Source organism: Peromyscus californicus, unplaced genomic scaffold (assembly GCF_007827085.1).
Source record: "Peromyscus californicus insignis strain IS unplaced genomic scaffold, ASM782708v3 Scaffold_7__1_contigs__length_154581171, whole genome shotgun sequence".
NCBI lineage: Eukaryota > Metazoa > Chordata > Mammalia > Rodentia > Cricetidae > Peromyscus > Peromyscus californicus.
In genome coordinates, this window is record NW_026294595.1 from 22,466,155 (window position 1) to 22,490,440 (window position 24,286).

At 40.7% G+C, this 24,286-nt stretch overlaps 1 protein-coding gene across 1 annotated transcript in view; it reads left to right on the forward strand.

The window, feature by feature from the left end:
* Positions 1-24,286, forward strand: part of Arhgap15 (Rho GTPase activating protein 15) — a 597,450-nt gene that overhangs the window by 533,179 nt on the left and 39,985 nt on the right. The window contains exon 13 of the mRNA XM_052725640.1: positions 3,340-3,445. Within this exon, the coding sequence (XP_052581600.1) occupies positions 3,340-3,445 (106 nt within the window). The remainder of the gene's footprint in view (positions 1-3,339; positions 3,446-24,286) is intronic.

Below are 24,286 nucleotides of genomic sequence, written 5' to 3' on the forward strand. Positions count from 1 at the left end.
CTCAACTTTTTTATTTTATTTTATTTTACAATATAATTTAATTCTATATATCAGCCACGGATTCCCTTGTTCTCCCCCCTCCCGCCCCCCCTCCCCTTCCTCCCGGCCCACCCCCCATTCCCATCTCCTCCAGGGCAAAGACTGAGGGAACTGGATGCAGAGATCCACGACTAGGCCCCGGGTGGAGCTCCGGGAGTCCAATTAGCGAGAAAGAGGAGGGTTTATATGAGCGAGAATTGTTGAGACCAAGGTTGGATAAAGCACAGGGGCAAATAGCCAAACGAATGGAAACACATGAACTATGAACCAATGGCTGAGGGGCCCCCAACTGGATCAGGCCCTCTGAATAGGTGAGACAGTTGATTGGCTTGATCTGTTTGGGAGGCATCCAGACAGTGGGACCAGGTCCTGTGCTCAGTGCATGAGTTGGCTGTTTGAAACCTGGGGCTTATGCAGGGACGCTTGGCTCAGCCTGGGAGGAGGGGACTGGACCTACCTGGACTGAGTCTACCAGGTTGATCTAAAAGTCATCTTTAAACACTAGTCAGAGAGAATAATAATGTATACATGACCACATAGTTAATGTCCTAGTTAGGGTTACTATTCCTGCGATGAAACACCATTACCAAAGCAAGCTGGGGACAAAAGGGTTTACTTGGCTTCTTCTTCCACATCACAGTTCATCATCAAAGAAAGTTAGGGCAGTAACTCAAATAGGGCAAGAACTTGAAGGCAGGAGCTGCTGCAGATGCAATGGAGGGAAGCTGCTTATGGGCTTGCTCCTCATGGCCTGGTCAGCCTACATTTTTATAGAACCCAGGACTACCAACCCAGGAATGTCACCACCCACAATGGGCTGGGGCTTCCTGCATCAATCACTAACTAAGAAATGCCCCACAGGCTTGCCAACAGCCCAGACTTCTGGAGGCATTTTCTCAATTGAGGCTCCCTCCTCTCTGACGACCTTAGCTTGTGTCAAGTTGATGTAAAACCAGCCAACACAGCTACTAAGAGGCTATTACAGAATTTAAAGTAAAACCCGTCCATCCTAACTCTTGTTCATGTCTTTCATTCACTAATTCATTTCTTGTTCATTTAATCCATTATCTACCAGTGCAGAAGTCACTTTGCTTCAGAGGAAAATGCAGTTTGATGGGGGAATTGAAAGACATTTGTGCAATGGAAATGTCTTAAGTGTTGCACCGGTTACTATATAAGGTTAACTACAAGGCATACAGCATGCCTGGCTAGTTTTGTCTGGGTAACTAGACCAACTTCGCCACCATTTTTCTTGACTTCATCATGTGGGGTTGCATATTCTCTAGGTGCTCTGTGAAGCACCCATTTCCTACAATCACTACATGACAGAGGGGCTACTCTAGAAAGAGATATGGCAACTGCTTTTCTTTTTTCTTTCTTTTGCCTCTTCATTTCCTTTATGTGTGGTGGTCCAAGCCGTATACTCTCAGAACTCTTCTAAGAGTAATTGCAATTCTGAAAGCTTTGACTGTGGGCAGCATTATTTATAGACCTTTGTGGTTTTAAGAGGGAAGAGTAGAGCTTCCAAGCAGGGTACTCCTAGGAAGACTGCCTTCACTCCACTTTAGCCAAATATTATCTTCAACAAGATATTCTCTTCTAATGCATTATAAAATGTTTCTTTTGCAACATCACAGAAGAAAACTGCCAGCTTCTAAACTGACTCTTCCTTAGCCTACTATATAAAATCCATGTATCTATTAACAAGAGATTGCATATTAGGTGTTTGGAAGGACATCTTTCTAGGAATTATTTGCTTTGGGATCAGTGACCCATCTACAAAGACTTTAGTGCATAAGAGACTATTTTTACATGTCAAAGAAACCCAGGTCTTGATGCTCCACAGTGATCCTCGTTTACAGCCTCAGTTTTCAAACTCATCTCACAGTACAGACTTGCATCTGCATTCTAAGAAATTCTAAGTAGAAAGGGGAAAGGTTAAGAGGCCCCAAAATGAAATCAGCACATAACCTTTTCAGAGTTCCCACATAACTTTGGCAATCATTGGCCAGACTTGGTCACACAGCCACTCCAGCTACAGAGGAAGCTGGGAAAGGTACCCGTTGACCAGACAGACATGTTACCTTCCTGTTCACCATGGTATTATCATGCTAAGGAAGATGAACATGGACACAGTGTGGGAGTCTATTTTATGTACTACTTTCCCATACATCATGAGTCTAGCAAAGAGTTCTTTGGAATTCTGAGGATCACTGTGTTGGAAGTGAAAGAAAACATACTGGCAGAGGTGACACCTGGTTCAGGGTGAAGGAAGTGCTAAAGGGGAGTAGATATCTATGCATCTACAGTAGAAGTCCTTGACTAAAACAACACTTGTACGAAGGAGCTAGATTCATTTTCTGTGCACCACCTCTCTCTGGCAGGAACAGTATGAGGGAAGCAATCAAGGGGCATGAAGTTGTAAACGACTACCTATTTTAATTATGTAAGTTACCTGGTTTTATACTTCCTGACTTTTGAGAGATGTTTAATGCTCATATTTTATCAGCAAAAACAAAATGTATGAGGGTAAAAAGGCATAGACATTATTAAAAATATGTTCTCTGCTCCTTCAAAAGTATTTTCCACAAAATCAAAACTACCGTGGAATATTTACAATAACTGAAGCATTTTTATAATTAAATCACACTGTGTGTCCTTATAGCAACACGTGGCTTCAAAGAACATGAACTTGCTATCTTACAATCTTGAAGGTTAGAAATCTGCCATCAGCCTCACCGAATACAACTCTAGATCCTGGCAAGTCTGTTTCCTCCACGGTTATGTGTCCTTGCCTTTTCCAGCCTTGGGCAGCTTCTCCTGAATCAGACAGCCTGTCTCTGTGCTCACTGTCATATCACTTTCTCTCTATCACCCACCTGACTGCCTGTGATATGGACCTGAGAGATCACATGGCCCACCAGCAATCCAGAAAGGTCTCCCTCTGTCAGTTCCTAACCTGATCACACCTGATCACACTTTCAAAGACTCTACTGCCAAAGACTAGAGGACATGGATGTCTTGGAAGGCATTATTCACCCCATGCCTTGCAAAAAAATATTAAAAATCAATTCAATATCTAATCTCAACAGAAAGATTGCATCAAAGTCACCCTGTTTTGATGTGATTATAGTCTAAGTTAGAGTCAAATCAAGAAGCTCCCGGCAAGCAAGTTGGGAGCTAATAATCAGTACTGTTAGTTGCTAGGTCATAGTACAAAAAAATCCTTAGAAACTCATAAAACTCATATGCCTATGGAATCTCTGTCTTTTCTAATCTTTCTTTTCTATTTTGTTTCAGAAAAACAAGACAGAAATGCAAGAATTGAAACTATAAAGTCTCTGGTAAAAAATCTCCCTCCACCAAATCATGACACCATGAAAGTCCTCTTTGGACATCTGACTAAGTAAGTTATACAAGTTTTTAACTATGCTTTATTATAGTTGTTACTGACATGAAGAACATTTAACTTTATATCTCTAAGGCAAAGGTTCCCCAAGGTATCCATCAGAGAGCTTTACTTCTAACTGGCCTCAGTCTTCCTGCAGAGCCTGAAAAAATACTCAAGATAGGAAGAAGAACCTTAAAAGGGAACTTCCAAAGGCTTTTATTTTGCCTGGAGACATACATACATACATACATACATACATACATACATACATGTATGTATGTATGTATGTATGTATGTATGTATATGTATGTATTGTGATATAAATGTTTGCTGACTGACTGTTAGAAACATTGCCAGGGCCCATGATAGACCATGTTGTCTTTTGCTGTCTAATATCATGGGGTAAACATAAAATGATTCAGACAGACATCAAACTACAGCTCCACCAGGTACCAAATCAAATGACCAAACTTACATGGCTTACACACTCTACATTCTACTTTCATAAGGTGCTATTCATGTAGTCAGTTAGAGAGGAGTACTCCAGGAAAAAAGGGGGCAAATATAAAAATCCAGAGGCCCAAACGATCTTGATACCCATGAAAATCAGAAAGCAGATGGGAAAGGCTAGCATTGAGTGAGTAAGGAACGTGGGCTCAGGAACAGAAGTAGTCTCACATTTACATGCTAAATACAAGGAGGAGCTCAGCTGAGGGAATATAAGATTCTTCTGACCGATGAATGGAGAACAGACTACAAATAGGAAATCAGGAATGCCATTAGCTGGGATCTCTAGTAGCCTAAGCAGGAGATAGAGACAACTTGAAGAAGTTTTTAGAGCAGTGGTTCTCAACTTGGGGGTCACAAGCCTTTAGAGGTCAAAGACCTCTTCACAGGGGTCACCTAAAGCCATTGGAAAACACAGGTATTTACATTACAATTCATAACAGTAGCAAAATTCTAGTTACGATGTAGCAACGAAAATAATTTTATGATTGGGAGTCACCACAACGTGAGGAACTGTATGAAAGGGTGCAGCATTAGGAAGGTTGAGAACCACTGCTTTAGAGAGAAATGAGTCAAGAAATCTCACAAGTGGGTCAGGTTGGGTGTGCTGTTGTTTGTGGTGTAGTGTAGAAAGGAAAGAGGAACCATGGGTGCCACTTTGGGTTTCTGCTTAGGCAAGTTGAGAAATGATAGTGCCACATGCACAGATGGGCAAACCTGGTGGAGGAATGGTAAGAACAGGTTTGAAAGCTCTATTTTGGCCATGCTGCATCTGAAATAACAGTCATTGCCTTCTGTTGACATTCACTAAGGCACGGTCTGATACACGTGGTGACATCAGAGCTCTCACTCTACATGCAGAGTGTCAGTGTACTGCTCACAGAACAGTGAACCAAAACTGCCGTTGTGCTTTGTGAGATTAAAGTTGCTTAATCACCTGAGTCACTAGTTAGGATAAATAATGCCTGAAAATTATTCAACTAATTCATTCAATTATTTTTAATTGTGAATGTAATACATGCAACTGCACACAAAATATGTAAGCAGCAGCAATGAATATACATTAAAAAGTGATATTTGGCCCCAGTCATTCTTAGCTTGCTGAGCAAAAGTAACTAACATTTTTTTATTTATCCTTCCAGACCTGTTTCTAAGCACATGTAAGCGTGTGTGTGTGTGTGTGTGTGTGTGTGTGTGTGTGTGTGTGTGTGTGTGTTGCTTCTGGTGCGATAGCACATAGCCCTGCACACAGTATTCTTCAACTATTTACAACCCATGCCTGCCTTGCACTTCATGAAACAGATAATGCTCCAAGGTTTCATTCTGTCATAGCTTACTAAAGTAGTAATTGCCTTAGAGAACATAGAATAAACTAATGCATGGCACTTGTTCTCTCCGAAGTTCTGATAATTCTTTGGAGGTAGGATGCAAGATAGAATAGGAAAAGATCTTGACTCTTAAATGAATAGAAAAGGAGAACTTAGAGCCAAATCCTTGGTCTATATGTTGTTTGAGTCATGGTCTCAGAGATCTTCAGCTATATTAAATAATATACCATATCTCATAGTTATGAGAAGAATAAATATATATAGACATCTTCAGCTATATTAAATAATATACCATATTTCATAGTTATGAGAAGTAAGTATATATATATAATGTCTGGCACAAGACTAAGCATTCCTGATATGCTATTATTTCCCTCTCAAGATTTTTACCCAACATGAAAGGGATTTTCAGGTTGCAGTTAAAAACTAGAGTTCTTAGTAATTCTAAATGGACAGTCAAAAGACAAATCAAACAATTACATTATTTAGTACTAAGATACACCCAGTCCTAGAGTTCTTGAGACATATCCATTACTTAGTCTCAATTATTTCTGGGATTTTTTTGTTGTTTTTTGTTTTGTTTTGTTTTGTTTTTACTGAGAGGAAAATAAGAATAAAATGAATAGTAGAAGGGTTTTTTAAACAAAGAATTAAATAAAGAAACTAAGAATTGGCTATAAAACTTCCCTCAGAAACACACCGAATCTGCATAGTGGGGAATCTTCTAAGCATCAGGCTTCTCTGTGCTCACAGATACATTTCCTATATAAGCATGGTTCTGATATCTAAGTGGATTTTCTAACTTAGATCTTTTGTTTAGTTCAGGAAAGCTGGAAATAGATATTTTAAACTAAGATTTTTTTAGACCAGATTATTGTGTTACCTCAAGGCATTCATGCTTTGAGATTTATCATTTTAGGTGAGGAAAATATGTTATTTATCATCCACCAACCTTTCTTGGGTGATATGGCCATATTCCATATAGAACCAATTTATGGACTGGATTTAATTATGCATAAATGTGTGTACACAATTATATCTTGTTAAGCATTTTTCCTAAGTTTTTGATAAAACAACCAGTTGTGGCATGTCATCAAAGCTTGAGAAGACTAAACAGAAAGATTATTTAACTAGAATTTAAATATATTCATGTTTGGAAGAATCATTGGGATGTTTTCCTTATTCTTGATGCATTTAGTAGTCCTTCACAGAATATACCATCAATATTTGTGTAGGGTGTTTATTACAAAATATGTGTGTGTATACTAAAGTTTGTTTAGTGATGGAGAGGGATCATAATGATGTGCCAAAATTCCACTTGACCTCTATATGCTATAGTCAACAGAGCAGAACTATCTTTTCAGAGCTGTGAGTTAAACACTGCCCTTAAAGCAGAGAAGCTACCAACAGGGACAGTTTGCTACAGCACAGCTGGATTAGAAGGTGGAGGGAAATCTTCCCATAAAAGCCAGAACTTTTACAGGGCTGTGATTATACTAAGCATAATGTTATTTAATGACTGCATAGGCTCAGTAGTATCAGGGTCTAAGTCCTCATTCTTAATCGAGCTCAAGGTCAAATCCTATGCTCTTTCTCTATCTGCTCTTGCAAAATAAAGGAAAGGGTGTCTTCCTAAACAATGTCAGAAACAGTTTTCACAATTATGCAGCATTGCAACTTCAGACTTTTCTCCATGGAGAACTGGATACTTCTAGGATACAGAAATGAAAGAAGTAAAAATTATGTGGATGTTTCATCTAAAGATCTTAAGTTTAAGGCCAATTCCTATTGTCAGAGCTAGAGACCAAAAATTCAGAATGAGCAGTAATCTGAAAATGCTACCAGTCAAAAATTTATTAGTGGCCACTTTCATGAATTAACATTATAATGCTTGGACCAGGAAGATCCTCTGATACCTTCTGAATCACCATGTAAGAATCAAGGGTTGTCTCTGTAAAATATGTCACAGGTGACTAAAGATGAAGCTAATGGGGGAAAAGTTATAGAAAAAAATGACCTATTTATTAGTGAATAGCAGTTGGGGAGTGAGGGGGTAGGTAGGCCAGTTAAAGGAAGTAAGTGAGAAGCAAAGAGTCACTAGTGTGTGCGCAGCACACAGTTACACAATGATCTTTGTGTAGGAGAGTCAGCTCACAACTGTGTGTCAGGTGGCAGTTAGAGGAGGCAAGAAACCCATGAAGCCCTGTGGTTCAACTTGAGTACTGGAAAGAATTGGTCCAAATCTTAAGGGAACAAAGAAAATGAGCTTTGGAGTCAGGCAACATTACAATATTTAGCCAGATTTACTTTGTGGCTTACACTCAGGAAAACAGAAAACATCTCAGAATATTGTAGGGGGGAGGGCACAAAAGAACACTTAATTCCCACTTATGTACACAGTATTCAGGGAAATTAAAAATCTCTTAGAAATGGGTATTTTTAACAATAAGTGGCAGTTCTGGAGGCTCATACATAAGGCCTTGGGTTCAATCTCCAGCTAAATAAATAAATAAATAAATGAGTGAATAAATAAATAAATAAGAAACAATAGAGTTCAAGCATTTCTGAAAATATCCTTACAAGAATACATTTACTGATGACTTTTAGGCACAAATAAGCTTTCTTGGAAGAGATTTGCACATTGTAAAATAGATTAAAAGGAGAGTTTAAAATCTTCCCTTTTGCATAGACTAAGAAAATTACCCAGCTGTTCGTAGAATTCCAAGGTGAAAAAAATGTTGAGTGCACAGGCAGATCTTAGGGCAGCATGCCAGTTGAATGCTGTGTTAAAAGGAGCAACTGTAGAGCTGTGGCTACTTTGTGAGAGTGAACTGATATTTAAAGCCTTTGTGGTCTTCATGGATATTAAATGAAATATCCTGCAAAAGCACATCTGAGGCAACTTAAATCATGATGACCTAGAAATAGGAGGGTTGTGTGCGGAAACCATGGTGAGGAAATAGGGCATCCACCCAGTCTTTAGAATGGCACTGTGGGCATTTCTCATATGCAGTGGAGGTTAGATATGGTTAAACATGAACTTCAACACCCAGGAGACCCCTTTCTCTCTTTGCTCTGGTCCTCAGGAGCTTCACTGGTGTGGCTCACTTCTGCTCATCCAGACTTCGGGCTGCTCAGGTCTGCTGTGCTTTGGAACAGGGTGTGTTTTTCTGTGCTGTCTTCTGGCACTACACTCTTTTTCTGTACACTTTGGTCTTCCACCCAACCACAACACCTGATATCCAAAGATTTGCAGGCTATGGGTATTTTTACTGGAAAATGAGGAACGTGTACAAATTGTTATTCTCTCTCTCCCTCTCCCTTCCTCCCTCCTCCTCCTTCCTCCATCCATCCATCCCTCCCTTTCTCTCTTTTTCTTTGCTTCAAGGACAAGGGTGGCCAAGGTGTTTGGAATAAGCCAGAATCATAGTGGCTTCTTTGGCTGTGTGTGCTAAATGTTTGTCATTTGGAAGAGCTAATGCACTTCCAATGGGCATGAAGCTCCTCAGCTGGAGTCTTGTGGGAGAAACTGGCCTGATCGTTAAAATTAATTATTCAGATTGTGAGGTGAAGCAATAGTTTTCAACTCCCCATTGGGAATACGAAAATGTCACCAACTTAGGAGACATCTTGGCATTGATTTACAAGGTTTGTAAACTGGGGACCAAGGTGCAATTACCCTTACCATGTTGTACCCTTGTTCTAGGAGAAGGCTTTGGGAGATAAACATTCAAGGCAGGGCAGGAGTGAAATGATCACGAGTGATCTTCAGACTTTGCATCTGAGTAAAGAGTAGAAAACAGTAAACGTACAAGTGGTACTGCCCATCTATGGCTGCCTTCTGTTGTTGGCCAAGGTTAACCCCACAGGGATACTGGCCTCTGAAAAGCTGAAGTTTTAGCCATATTCTTCTTCACCACGAGTCTTGGCCTTGTCCCAGTGGAAAGAACTGGGAATCTGGAACTTGGATTAAAAGAAAGGTTACAGCCCCAATCTCAACCCTTAGCAGCACACAACATTGAGAAAAAAATATCTTTAATGCTCCTTTTATTCATGTTTGAAATAAGTTAAATAAATTCTTACTGATTTGTTCCTCAATTGTAAAGTCCTATCTTCTATTATAAAGTTTTCAGTGAATATCTGTTAGCTTCTAGGGCCTACAGGAAGTAGTAGATTGACAAATTCTCAAGCTTAGACCAGATCTACCCTACTTCCTGTCTTTGTCAATAACATTTTATTGAAACACACACTTGTTGTTTATATATTTCCTGGAAATGTTTTCATTCTACAACCACAAGAATTAAATAATAACAGTAAGTTGAACAAGATTCAATGTACTCAATACCGAATTTGTTGAAGAAGAAAAAGTGTCTGGCCACTGAATTCAAGGTTCAAGGCATGAAACACCAAACAAGAGTGGAAATTTAGCTTTGAGACCTTAAAGAACACCTTCAGAATGCATAGCACAGACTAGCTTTAAGTGTATTCATTTGGTAGGCTATGTATGAAAGCTAAAAATGGTCAAATTTCTTGTATAAAATGAGATAGTATTTGTACATAACCAATGGTATCCTTCTATATATGAGTCTAAATCATCTCTGGATTATTCATAACACCTAATACAATGTAATAATATGAAAATAATTTCTATTTGCTACCATTTATGAAATAATGACAAGAAGGCTATTCTGTACACGTTCAGTACAAATGTAAAAAAGATTAAACGCTTTTAATCAGCAGTTACTTTATTCCTCCAATACAGAACTTATGAACACAAATGGGAAACTGTACTGTGTACCAGGGCATGGAGAACCACAGTGTGAGGGGAAAAAAATGTCCTCCCGAATAAAGAGTTATGAATTGTAAATAGAGATTAAAAACTATGAACTCAGAATATTGTAGATAAGAAAAATTGTCAAGAAAACCCTAGTATTATAAAGGGGTTTGAATTTCAGGACAGTTGTGGAAAGTCCCCAGTACAGAAGTAAAGCAAAAGGATTGCATAGGAAGGGCTAAACAGAGAAGAAGTGAAACAGTACAGACAGACATCTAAGATACGAGGAGTTCGATGACTAAGAAAGGATAAAGTTAGGAGAGCGGGTCAGGTCAGCCCCAGCACCCTCGAGGAAGCACAGCCCACAGCAATTGCTCTCCAAGTGCATGAGGAGGTAGGCGGAAGCTTCCAGGAGGGTCCCAGGCTTTGAACTAGCTGCGAGGCAATGCCTGTAACTCATGTGCAGGAAAGGGAGTAAAGTGGATGCCCAGAAGGGCCTGAAATTAGAACATAATGTGATTTGGTCACTGTTTATACTCCACTAGTAGACTGTAGTAGAGTAGAACCAATATTATCTTTCTATAAGTTTGGAAAACATTTGGCATAGGGCCACGAATAACCCCATGAGATTACCCCAAGGGATGAGTTGAGAGCAGCATCCTAGGAACGTCTAACATTGGAAATCACAGGAGAAAATGCCATGAAAGCACTTGGAGAACGTCAAGCATATTTCCAGAAAGAAAATGTGGCAGAAGTTGAGGCATTACATTTTGTGGTTAAGCCTACTAATTTCTCAAAAGAGGCCCAGAAAATGCTTAACAAAAAATGTATGCACAAAAGCTTAAAACGAATAAATAAACAAAACAGGAAGTTCTCATGATAACAGACCATTGGGTAGATTTCTAGCCATGAGCAGGTACTGTTCTGACCTTCACCTAGCAAAAACATCCAATAAATAAACATAGTATTGAGCAAGGAGGAGGAGGATATTCTGTAGCTCAGACTCCTGAAAATATTGGTGAAAATAGAAACTGGAAACAAAATTTGACTTGACTCCTGCCATTAATGGGTTGGCCACAGGGGTAAGGAATGCACCTTATTGAGATCCTGATAGCACTATTATAGCAAAGACTGGTAAGTATAATGTCCCCACAGTTTTGTGGAATCAATGGAACTCCCTGACTTCACTGAAGATGATAATCACCTACAAGCCAGTAAGTAGATCTAAGTGAGATCAGTTTCGTAGGCCTGAAATGTTAGAAACCTGACATAGCTCTGACTAGGATAGGGAATGCCCCACTTTAAGGCAACTTGTTCTTCTTAAGTGTCTGGTCTCATATGATCTCTACCATCCATGATAAAGAACAGCTCTCTTCTGACCACGGAGGAGACAATGTTAACACTCCAGGCACATATCAAGAGTGAGAAAGCAACATGCGTGGGGCTAATAGGCTGCAGCCACATTAGGACACTGTGACCCCGCAGACCAGAGCAATTCTAACACTACACCATAAGGTCACCATTACTTGTGATTTTTTTTTTTAAATTTAGTATTACCTGGAATTAGTAATAGGTCTTAGAACATGAGAATTGATTTTTACATCTTCCTTTAACTCCTTACTGAGAGAACTTTTTTCTTTTATTAAAAATAGATTTTTTTCATATAGTATATTCTGATTATGGTTTCTCCCCCCTCTATTCCTTCCAGTTCCTCCCTACCTCCCCTCCCATCCAGATCTACACCCTTTCTATCTATGTTAGAAAATAAACAAGCATCTAAGGAATAATAATATAATAACATAAATCCAAAACAAATTGGCATATGAAAAAATAACCAAACAGGAAAAACAGTCAAAGAAAAAGCACAAGAAACAAATGTAGATGAAAAGACACATCTATTCGCACACACAGGAATCCCATGAGAACCCCAAACTAGAGGTCATAATACGTGCACAAAGGACTTGTAAGGCAGGAGAAAAAACAAAACCGCTCCCTGACTCAACATTATGAAACAAAGAATCTCCACAGATGCCTTTCAGTTGATTTCCCTTTGTGGCTATTGCTGGGCTCAGGGCCTGCCCTTAAGAGTGGTTTGTATCCCCAGTGAGACTCCTTTGGAGAAAACTAATTCTTCATTTGCAAGTGGTTATCAGTTGGAGACAGCTTCTGGATTGGGGATGGGGGCATGTGTCCACTTCTTCTTTCAGCTCAGGACCCCATGTACTGCAGACCCAGGCAGACTCTGTGCCTGCTGCCTCGGTCTGTGAGTTCCTATGTGTGCCAGTCCCACTGTGTCTAGAAGCCTTGTTTCCTTGGTGTCCGCTATCTCGTCTGGCTCTTACACTCTTTCCACAAAGTGCCCTGAGCCCTGAGGGGAAGGATTTGATGGTGACATGCCTTTTAGGGCTGAGTATTCCAAGGTCTTTCCCTCATGAGAGAATTTTTTTTTTTTTATCAATCTCAGCTCATACCAAATCAACCCCAACTTCCCTATCCATCATTTTTTCAATTCCAAAATACTTCATCCTGTCTTCAAATATTAAGTATCAGGTGAAGAAAGGAGAGAATAAAAGGATAGAGGGAGAGAGATAAAAGAGATTGGGGGAATCCCAGCACTAGGAAGGTTGAGACAGGAAGTGATATGGTTGGGCAGAAAAAGGAATATAAGGCGGGAGGAGACAGGAACTTGAGCTCTTTCAGGCTGAGGAACTGGTGTGGTAAGAGGTGGTGGCTGTGGCTTGCTCTGCTTCTCTGATCTTTCAGCTTTCACCCTGAAAAAAAAAGAGATTTGGGGGAGAAAGAAAATAATAAAAGCAAAGCCATGAATAAAAGAATGAAGGCACCTGATTGCAAAGTTCGCTCTCTCCTTCGGTGGATAGGAAATGTGGCTTTTCTGTACTGTGGATCAGAGACAATAAACTTCAAAGTGGAAGGAGAAAAAAAAAATGCCCAAACCTCAAGTCACCTGATTTCCAGTCTACCAGAGCACACTGCACTCTCCTGCCAACACCAATACTCAACCATGTTTCCCGGGAAGAAGAGGGCAACACATAAGAACATGCAGAAGAAACAGCCTGAAGAAGCACTGCCCTTCAGTCTGTTCCCCTAATTGCGCACTGTATATCATCCTAGTCATTCAAATAAAATCCCTTAATGCACCCTAAGTAATGAGAACACTCTGATGGTTACAGGAGCCTCTGCAGAACTGTGGCAGCCTCCCTGTTCTTCCTCTCTCCTTTCTCTTAATACCTTGCTTTCTGTCTGAAAAGCAAGGGGAATGCTGCATTCTTCAACGGTGTCTTTGAAAGCAAGTGCCATGTCAAAATCCACTGATGCCTCCGTGCGTGTTTCTCACACTTATAAATAGCACTTTTTGGAAGGGCAGTGACGGGGCTGCCACTTGCCACCACCTTTCTCCTCTTTAAATGGAAGGCACTGAACCCAGATGCCCAACTACGGAAGACAGTCTTCCAGAAGCGGCATCTGGCTTCCTGGCAAGCCCTTCCAGAGAGCTGTTTGGGGAGTGTTGCCTTGTCTCTGGATCTGTCACGTGTATCTGACACCATGGCCTCCCTGGCTGGCAAGTCCAGGCAGCTGCCAATTTCTTTCGGTTCACCTTTAATTCTGAGAAACTAGTTCACTCGCTTTCATTCTTACTGAATTTGTTTCTCTCCCCTTTGCCCATAAGAATTTCAGGACAACCCTAACCCTCGCGGCTTCCTGCCTGCCTCTGTCTTCTGCAGGCTTCTGTCTTGAATCTGGGTGAAATCCTCAGTCATTTAATCCCACATTAAAATGGGTTAGCTTTAACAGACTTCTTAGCTACTTATCAGTGAAGCTCACTGTAAACGTGGGGTTGTTGCCTGAAAAGAAAAGCAAAACATTCCATCCAAGTAATTTATTATGGTCTGTATACAAGACATGAAAGTATTCTTGACATTTGTATATTATTTCATTAAATCATATTGGCTCCCACACATTCTTGGTCCATGTTACAGCAAGAACAAAAGACTATCCCAGGACTAGAAAATGCAAAACAACACGACCATGCACAGGGGCAGGGAGGCTTCACAAACAGCCCCCACTTTGGGAAACTAAATTTTTAAAAGTAGCTTCCTTTTCCTACCTATTAATATATATATTTTTTTAATTGTGAGGGATGTGTGGGGTTTGTGGATAATTGTGAGGAACACAGAGTCCGACGGTAGCCCACGCAACAGGAAGCCGTGACAAGGTGCTGACGAGTCCGGCAGCAGTCCCCAGAATGCAGAGGAGAAAGCAGAAATTAGAGCTGCAGGGTGACAACCAGGAATAGTTAAGATGGGGTAGCTGCAAATTTCCATGTCGTTGGCTTTTTTTTTTTTCTTCATGCAAGAAAAAAGTGCAGATTGTGTATGAGATTTCAGATCTCAGGGCTGCAAAGTCTAGGCTGGAAAATGACTGGAGTGTAGCCCTGGGCAGGGGGCACTCTCAGCCATAAATAAGAGCTGGCCTGTGGCCAGTAGCAGGCTTGGACCCACATTTGACTCTGAAGCACATTACAACTAAAACCTCCTGGGCTTAACCTGACTGAGAGTCTCTGGGGACAAAGGCTTGGGTCAGGCCACCAGAAAAATGGCTTTGAAATCCTATGCAAGATAGGAAACTTCAATTTTAGATTGGAATTTGGAGGTTGGGAAACATAACTCACTAGCATACAAGGTCCTGGGCTCTACCCTAGCAAATAAACAAACAAACAAACAAACAAACAAATAAAGTGGATATTTAGACTATTTTCTCTTCAATTCAACAATATTTTGGGTCTATCATTTTCACACAGATCCCCTTTGCTAATCTGTGCAAGGGAAATGCGAAAACATAACTCACAAGCTTTGTACAAAGATTCACAGGTCTCACTTCTAGTATTTCATATCCTTTCCTGAGTCCTGCCTACGTACATTCTTTATGACTGAGCAGTTTTCCCAACATTCCTCTCTCTTCTCACCATCTTCCCCGTGCATCATTAGCCTCAAATGCTTTCCCCGTCCTACGCTGTAGGGACACTCTTCCGGGTCAGTCACCGTTGCCCGTGTTATCCCTCTTTCCATTTATGCATACATGGAACAAACACGTACTTGGTATCATGTGTATTTGGTAAATACGTGTGGTCGATGCTAAGCTGGAAATGGAGACAGTTTTACCAGGGAAGTAGAAAGTGTCTCGGATACAGGGACCTTGTTCAACTGTGTTACTGACCTCCGTGCCTATGTGTAGTAATGTTCCCATCCCAGAATCACATTCTCAGGTATTGTATTCTGACTCTACTTACCTCCTCTTGTGATTGAAATTGGTAACGTAGCTGATCTTTAACAGGCGTTCAGCCAGTCTCTGCATCGGGCTGAATAAGCCCCTGCTCCTTTCCTTTTTCCCTATTGTCACTAAAACAGGGAAAACACGGAGGCAGAACAGAACCTGTGGAGAGAGTCAAGGCATACTGGTACCCTGGCACTAACTAAACACCTTCTCTTGTACTACTCTTCACGAATTGCTAGTCCACACAACCTTGTCATGTCTTCCCTTGACCAGTTTTGTTCACTCATTTGTTTATTTCCTTCATTGATTTTCATTTGTTTCTCATAATGTTGAGATACAAAAAATAATAAAAGAAACTGCCCTAAAGGACATTTTTAAAATTTGTGCTTGTGTTCTTGGGCATCAAATTACAATCTATTTGTTCACATTGTGAAAAGGCATGCAGGGGGATACCTTACTCAAATATGAATTGCTTGCTTCCATTTGGACATTTTTTTTTTAGCAAAAATTATGCATCACAGAACACATTTTCCTCTCCACATCACCCTTTCTCTCATGACAACACAAGCATGCCCTGTTGGCTTCCAGTTCACCCACCATCTTCCACTTTGGTTCCTAGCTGCCACTGCAGAGTTGTATTTCCCTGGTGCTGACCCTTCAGCCATCCAAGGGGGATCCCATTCTCTCTCCCTGGTTGGGAGATCTGGTTGGGATCAATCAGTCCCTCACCCCGAGACAGTGAGGCATTGTACTGGCAGCCTGCACGTCTTGTTAAATTTTTCTAACTGGGAGAAAGGAGAAATAGAGTACATATTCCGTACCCTCTAACCTCACCCTCCATTGCCATTATAATGAAAATGGGCAATTCCTGGAGTGCCAAGTCCCTAAAGCAATTCATCTTCCCTGGCAATCAGAATGTTGCTCCGTATCTTGAAGGAAATTTATCCTTTCTCTGCTCTTCTTCCTATAGGCATCAATAGGAAGCCTATTCTCCACCCCTTATCATATTCCCACCCCTACCCTGTGATAAATGAGGAGCAGATGGCTACCCAAAGAAACTAAAGCAACAGTCGTTGTTACATCTAGTGATTTGTGATCCCAATGCACTTTAACCCAGGAAGCAGTAGTCCAGAAGGAAAGAAGCATACACTTGTATAGGGCACTGGAGAAAGCTGAACAGGGAAGGAGATGACCAGAGGGGGGCGTTCTGTTCATCATGCAGCCCCTTGAAAAACACAAGCTAATTAGCAGTCTGCAGCCACACAGCACAGCAGTTTAATACAAGAAGTGAACAATGCTTTACCTAATTGAAACTACAGAGCTGACTTAGGTAGGCTGTATGCAATTACACAGATTGGAAGTCAGCCAGGACACCGAGGTTAACAATCTCTCCTTTCACAAAAGGCACCACAGGAACCTTAATGACCACAAGTGGTGAGGGCCGCCATCCTGCATCCTATCCAAGGAGCTCACCTCTCAGCCCAGAATCCATCAGATGGACTTAATGGTGATGACTAATTGACTAGAAGGGTGCCCTCTATTGGCTCAACTGTAATGCCCTGTAACTAACTCACCAGGCTCAGCAAACAGGCTTTGAAAGATGAAGAGGAGGATGGAGATGGCTGAGGATAGAGAACAGGTCAAGATGCTAGATGGGAACCAGAAGGCTACCAGTACCTGCTGCTCCTGCGGCCAGAACTACAAAGAGCATCTTTTAAAGTAGCTGTTATAAAGTAAGCCACCTGCAGGATTTGATTGGAAAAATATAGATTCTGTTTCAGAAGGGAGAGCACTGGGCCTAGGAATCTGCATAAGTAGCTTTCCAAGGGAAAGTGCTGCTGGATTGGGGGCTGAACTTTCAGAAATCAAGTTCTACAGGAAAGAAAAGAGGTTCTCTGTAGACAAAGGAGAGACAGGCAAAGAGAAGGCTGTCTTCAAAATGCAATATGATGACCAGAGTTATCCAACTTGCTTCATTTGTCCTAGGAACTGAGTCAGAAGCAAAAACTTGGAGATTCCAAATTAATAATGGGATCTAAACTCTACTCTACAATAGCTTAATAATGAGGATGGGAAGAATGAATTTGGTCCTTCAATCTGTCTCATGAGTGAGACACCTACCTAAACAATGTTCACATTCCTCACTTACTGGTTACACCAGTGAGGAGAGCCAGCAAGAGGCCTGTTATGATACCTAAGAGCTGGCATCATCAAGCTTTCAAAATGAAGCAAAAGAAAACGGGGTAGAGGAGTGCAGATCCTCAGAGTTTATTTAAAGCATGGTAAGTTAAGGAAGGGAAAAGATGACAGAGTTGCTAAGAAACAGTAAGTGAACAGGCCATTTTTTTAAAGCTTATTGAAGGCAAATATGGTCATTGCTGTTAAAAGGGTTTTTATGATAAAGCATGGATATACTATTAAGGATCCTAATTGTTGGTGGGATTGACAATTATGTTTTTTAATTATTTCCTAAATGATTTTTGGGGTAGTATCTATATATTTTGTGACTTTTTAATGATAGAAGCCACTGATATTTGAGAAGAAATGCACATACTTGAAAGGAAATACCCATGTATCCCTAGTAGAAGCAACATGGTTCTCTCCATTTAGACATACTGCAAACTGCTGTACACTAAGAAAGGTAAATTTTAAATAGACATGTATCCTCATGTATGCTTTAGCCTTATAGCTGCAAAAAGCTACTACTTGTCATATGTGTGTGTGTGTGTGTGTGTGTGTGTGTGTGATGTCATTCAAACTATAAATCCATTTAGAATATTCAGCTATCTAAAGCTAGCATAATAAGCATCTATACCAGAAGAACACAATATGCTCAATGAATCTGTGTTATGGAGCACCTATTTTGTGGTCCATCATCAAGTAAAGAGAGTTGAAAAGATAAAGAAACATAAAATTGGAAATTAAGGGGTATACTTTTGCATAGCTACAAATATAATGGGGTAAGAGCTTAAGAAAAGAGACAAGATGTTTTACTGCGAAGGAGAACCTGCAGTTGATAACTCAGATGAAGAAGTCTAGTCGAAGCCCAGCCGTGGTCAATGGCACTGTGCCATAGAAAAAGAAGGAGCAATTGCAGTGCAGTAAGTGACTGGAGATGAGGGTGGGTATCATGGGAAGGTTGCCTCAGGCCATGAGGAAGCAACACAAGTTACTGAGCAGTTAAACATAAGTTGTAGGGCTAAGGAAATGACTCGGTGGTTAAGAACATTTGCTGCTCTTGCAAAGGACCAGGTTTAGGTCCCAGCACCTGCTGTTTGTTTTCACTTTTTTTTTTTTTTGGTGGGGGGGAGGAGGCTGCCACTCAGCTCCCAAGTAAATCACACTCGTAGGCTTATTCTTACTTATCAATGCCCAGCCTTAGCTTGGCTTCTTTCTACCAGTTTTACCTAACTTTAAATTATCCCATCTACCTTTTGCCTCCGGGCTTTTCCCATTCTCTTCTGTAAGTCTGACTTTTACTCTGTGGCTTGCTGTGTAGCTGGGTGGCTGACCCCTAGAGTCCTCCTCCCTCTCTGGATGCTAGCTCCTTCTCCCAGATTTCTCCCTCTATACAGTCTCTCTGCCTGCCAGCCCCACCTATCCTTTCTCCTGCCTTGCTATTGGCTGTTCAGCTTTTTATTAGACCATTGGGTGTTTTAGACAGGCACAGTAACACAGTTTCACAGAGTTAAACAAATGCATCATAAACAACAGTAACACACCTCAAAATAATACTCTACTACAAGCATCTGCACAGTGGCTCAGAATCACCTGTAACTCCAGTTCCAGGGGATCTGACACCTTCTTCTGAGTTCTCTGGGTAGCAGGCATGCACATGGCACACATGCATGCATACATACATGCAGGCAAAAACCCCCAGACACTAAATAAATAAAGCTTATGAAACTAAATAAATAATATAAGTTCGATTTATGATTTAATTATCTCAAATGATCCAATGCTAGTGTAAAATGAATGTAGGAACTGTAGATCCAAAAAAACCTGGAGCAAAGCTGGAAATGTATCATTATCTAGGCTAACTTTTGTTTCTGGTCCTGGCTGTGAAAATAAGCAGGAAGCAGGGAGCTCCTATAGAGACTCTGAAATATATGTTTTTTGTGTATTTTTTTAATGGTACATGGAGAACTGAAGAGTCTGAGACAGGGCCAAGGTGCCCAGCCTATGGGCTACAAAACAATGAGGCCACCAATAAAACTAAAATATCTAGAAATTAGTACTGAGCACCAACTATTGCCCATGTGGAGTTCTAGAAATTTCCCACCTACCTAGAAATTGGCCTTGGCCTTGTAGAGGCTATAATTAACCTAACCCAGATAGCACAAAGTATTGAGGCAAATCTATAGGATAAGGAAAGTAATGCCATTGCATGATACAGAACTAGCAGGATGAAGTGAGATGATGGTAAACAGTGAGGATTAAGAGTGATGTGGGGACTGTCTGCTACCAAAGGAGAAACATAAACACCAACGCAGGCACAAATCCTTTGATACAATGGTATCCTGCCTCTAGGTATGCTAGAGCAATGGTAGCACAAAGTTTGTGGAAGCAACCAACCAATATTTCATTTGACTGAAAGCCCACTCCATGAGATGGAACCCACACCTGACATAGCCTGGGTGACAAAGAACCAGCGACTAGACGGCCCAGGAACCTAGGGTAAAACCAAATTCTACTTCCTGTTACTACTTACTTACAAAAAGTAGCAATAAAATGACTACTAATGCATTCTGCTATATTAATAGGTCAGTGCCTTGCTCAGCCATCGTCAGAGAAGTTTCCTCCTGCAGCAGATAGGAACAAATACAGAGACCCACAGCCAGACAATATGCAGAGAGTGAAAGACTATGGAACACTCAACCTGTCTTTGTTAGAGTTTCATTGCTGTGAAGAAACCCTATGACCATGGCAACTCTTATAAAGGAAGGCATTTTAACTGGAGCGGGCTTACTGTTCAGAGATTTAGTCTGTTATAATTATAGCAGGAAGTATGGCGGCACACAGCCAGAGATGGTGCTGGAGAGGTAGCTGAGAGTTCTGCATCTGGATCTGCAGGCAGCAGGAAGACCACTTTCTGATGGGTTAAGAGAACCAAAGATTGGTTGCAGCCACTCTTGGTGGTCAGCTTCCTCAGTGGGCATTGGCACATTGCCTCACTTCATAGCAACTGCTCTTACCACCTTCAACATGGGCTTAAACTGTGTGTGTGTGTGTGTGTGTGTGTGTGTGTGTGTGTGTGTGTGTGTGTGAACTTTAATGACATAACAGAAAAGCCATAGTTATCTTGTGGTCCCACATCTGAAGATTCAACCCACCACACCACCACTAATCAAACACCATTAAATTTTTTTCTATTTACAATAATCATACAGAGATTTTTTTCTTGTCATTATTCTCTGAATAATATAACTATGTATACATCACTGGCATTGTATTCCATGTTATAAATAATCTAGAGATCAATTAAAGTGTATAGGGGGATGTTCATCTGTTCTATATTTATAATATTGCATATGCAGTATTTTAAATAAAGAACTTAACCTTTATGTGGGAATCTTGTTATCCCAAGGAGACCTTAGAACCAGTCTCCCCAGGAGACTGATGGGTGACTATTCTGTTACAGGGGGGTTAACATGGTGGAAAATCCAAGCAGAATCCATCCTCAGCACTTAACACTGCATGGACAGGGCCTCAAACAGAGAAAGTACTGGACTCACATCGGGAACACCTGATCTTCTCATCCAGGCTTTCCTCTTCCCCTGTCACACTGAACAGCATATCTTCTTGTAGCACTGATTTCCTCTGTTATATTAAAAGACATCTACAATACCTATAACTAAAAGGACCTCTATGGAATTTAGAGCTGGATGTGAATAACAGCCCAGTAGAAACTCCAAAGCACCAACAACGTGAGTTGGTTTTTGCACACATACTTCCCTCCAGGCTCCTTTTCAAACTGTAGGTAGATCTCCTCTACCTGTTACAACACTCAACTGATCCTTCCTTATATGTAGTGACGTTGTTCCTTGAGAGCAGGAATTTTTTCTTCACAGTTGCAGCATCCCATGTAAATGATAGAGGATAGGGCCGTAAAGTGATCTGACAAAACATTTTAGCAAGTAGGGAAAAGAAGGCATTATGTAAAAGAAGGAAACAGATTGAGATGTATCTGTTTTAGAGTAAATGTTTCAAACCACAAAAGTGAATGCATTCACCAAGACACTTCAGAATCAGCAAGAAGGAAGGAATGAAATGCAACCCGGGATCAAGCATGGCATGAACCACTAAGTAGCAAATGGGAAAATTAGAAAGTAAACAGCGAAATCGGACTTAGCTGCATCACCCAGACTTGAAGAGTGACATCCAATAAGCATTAGCTAATAAATAACTCCTGCCCAAAAGGATCCAAACAAATTTCAATTAGCTGCCATTTCACCAGTCAGAAACTTCTAATAGTCCCCCACTTATCTAATAACCACACTCTAGCACAGCGATAACTCCAGTTCTTAATGAGAGCTTGAAGATTCAAAAGTTCCTTGTGAATTATCAAAGGATGCTAATTCTGTGTCCTTGTAATTTTAGTATTAATTGTGTTATTTGATTACTGCTAATCTGCATATGATGATAAGTGTTTTTAACCAGAACATTTGCTTAATCAGAACTTTCTATGTCCCATCTAAGTGAAAAAAGTTACTGGAAATGAGTGAAAAATGGTATGTTAAGCCATTTTCTTCAGCTGTTCCTTAAGAACACATTTAAAAGTCACTCTTACAACACACCTAGCCAATAATATAAAACGTACCTCCTCTCCAATACCCACTTTGTGTCTTTTTAATTGACATTTTGGAATTCACCTGAAAGCATCAACAATTTGCCAAGACAAAACTTGGCCTTGGAGAAGACACCATATTCAACACCAATCTGGAGAAAACAACACATTCAATTCATTTAATTTGATTTTAACTGTTATTTTCCTCATTATTACAATTTGAGCACCATATCTGGTTCTAACAAAACTAGACGAGGGGCAATGAAGAGTTAAAGCCAGGATGTTCACTCTGTCTGCCCTAAGCTCTTGCCACCTCATCTCAACCCCTCCTTCCCTATGGCACCACACAATGAATGATGCTTTAGACATAGTTTTTGCAATGCTAATATCTAAACAGTAAAAGATACCTTAAGACCTTCATCAAGATTTTTTAAGGCCTCATTTAATGTCAGTGTCAAGGTTCTGTGAAGAATAATTAATAGAACCAAACAAGGTCTATGTGGCCATCGATTGCCTGGGAATTTATGCAGGTAACTCATTAATGCCACAGGGAGTTCTGCATGTAAATCCCAAAGCCTTGATAGGGAAATGGGACCCAGTGATTTTCCCCCTATAAAAAACACAAACAATGACAAGTAAAAAAGCGAATAACCTGAATATCTATACCAACAACTCCAGGGCCTGTGAAAGTTTTCCATTTCCACCCTGTCACCTCTTCTTCTCACATGTATAAAAGATGGGGCAATTATTTCAACAAACCTACCCGTATAAATCAAGGCAGTTTTGCTGTGGGAAGACCGGGTGTTTAAGGCATTTAATATTTCAGCGTCCCCAGATTATCGCCAGGATTCATTTCACTTTGTGGTCAAGTGCATGATTAGCCCTGTGACAGGAGATTGGCCATTTTCTAGGAAGATCTGAAAATGCTAGTAAACAAATACCAGTTGGAAAAGTAAGACCAAGTCTGCGGACTGGAATGCACCCTACTTGTAATGGGAACAAAAAGCTGGCAATCAAATCTAAAGAAAAAGCAAAATCACAGCAGAATGACCTACTTTAAGGCATTTGCCAAAGAAGCGGTGTTTTCAGACAGCTCTTCTGAAGCAGCGCCTCTCTGTCTGTGCCATCTGCAGATTTATTACTTTGCCTGAAAAAAAAAAAAAAAAAAACCGAAGGGGGGGGCTCTATTTGAATGATACAGGAAAGATTCCAGTATTGTGGGCACCACACCCACACCTACTGATGTGGTCCAAGGTTTTGCTTTAGAGGCACCTAATTAAGAAACCCTGACTCATTTACATGGAGACGTTTGATCTAAATTACACTCCAAACCGCACCAAATTGGGAGCATCTGGGAATGTGAAATGTTTGTTCCCTGTGACGGCTAGAACAGGGCCAGCTCTGGACGGCACATGTTCAAGTGACGAAAAATATTTCACATGTAACGTACTTCTGAGACCCACTTTTCCACTAATAATTCATAGCAAGCCTAACCAGTATCTGTACTTCCACAATTATTTCAGGCTGTGAAAAATTATGTCACTATTTTTCTTCCTACAGCTAGAAGGAGGTAGAAGACCACCCACTTAGCTTGTTGTCATTGATAAAAAGGCCTTAAATGCAGCCAATAGCAAAAAGGCAAAGCTGGACAGGGTAGAGGCTGGTCATTATAAATATCCAAGTTGCCTCCAAAAATGCTGAGTGGCGATCTCAAAGGCTAAGTCCCAAGTATTAGCCCTCCCATCACTGCCTGGACTCCTCCAGCCATCCCACATGGCTTGCTGGGGTCTCAGCAAAGCTCTACCTCCCAACTCAATGGAAGCTTCACTGTACCTGGAGAGGCAGCTCATGCAGGTGAGGCTGTTTCCAAAACAGAGGTCATGGGGTCTGCCACAAGATGACATCTGGATGCAGTCCAGCTCATTCCCACCAGGTAAAATGTCTAAGAAACTCAAAAGAAAACATTTCTGTCTTGGATGCTCTGAGCAGTACTCGGCACATAATTCACATAAAACAGTGTTGTGTTTCAAGTACAATAAACAGAGCTTTATAGATACAGTCAACCCAATACTTCAGCACCTGATGACCACTTTACCTTATTAGGCTATATGTCACCAATGTTTCAGCAGGAGTCCAAGCCACAAGAGGAAAGTTTAAAAATAATACTG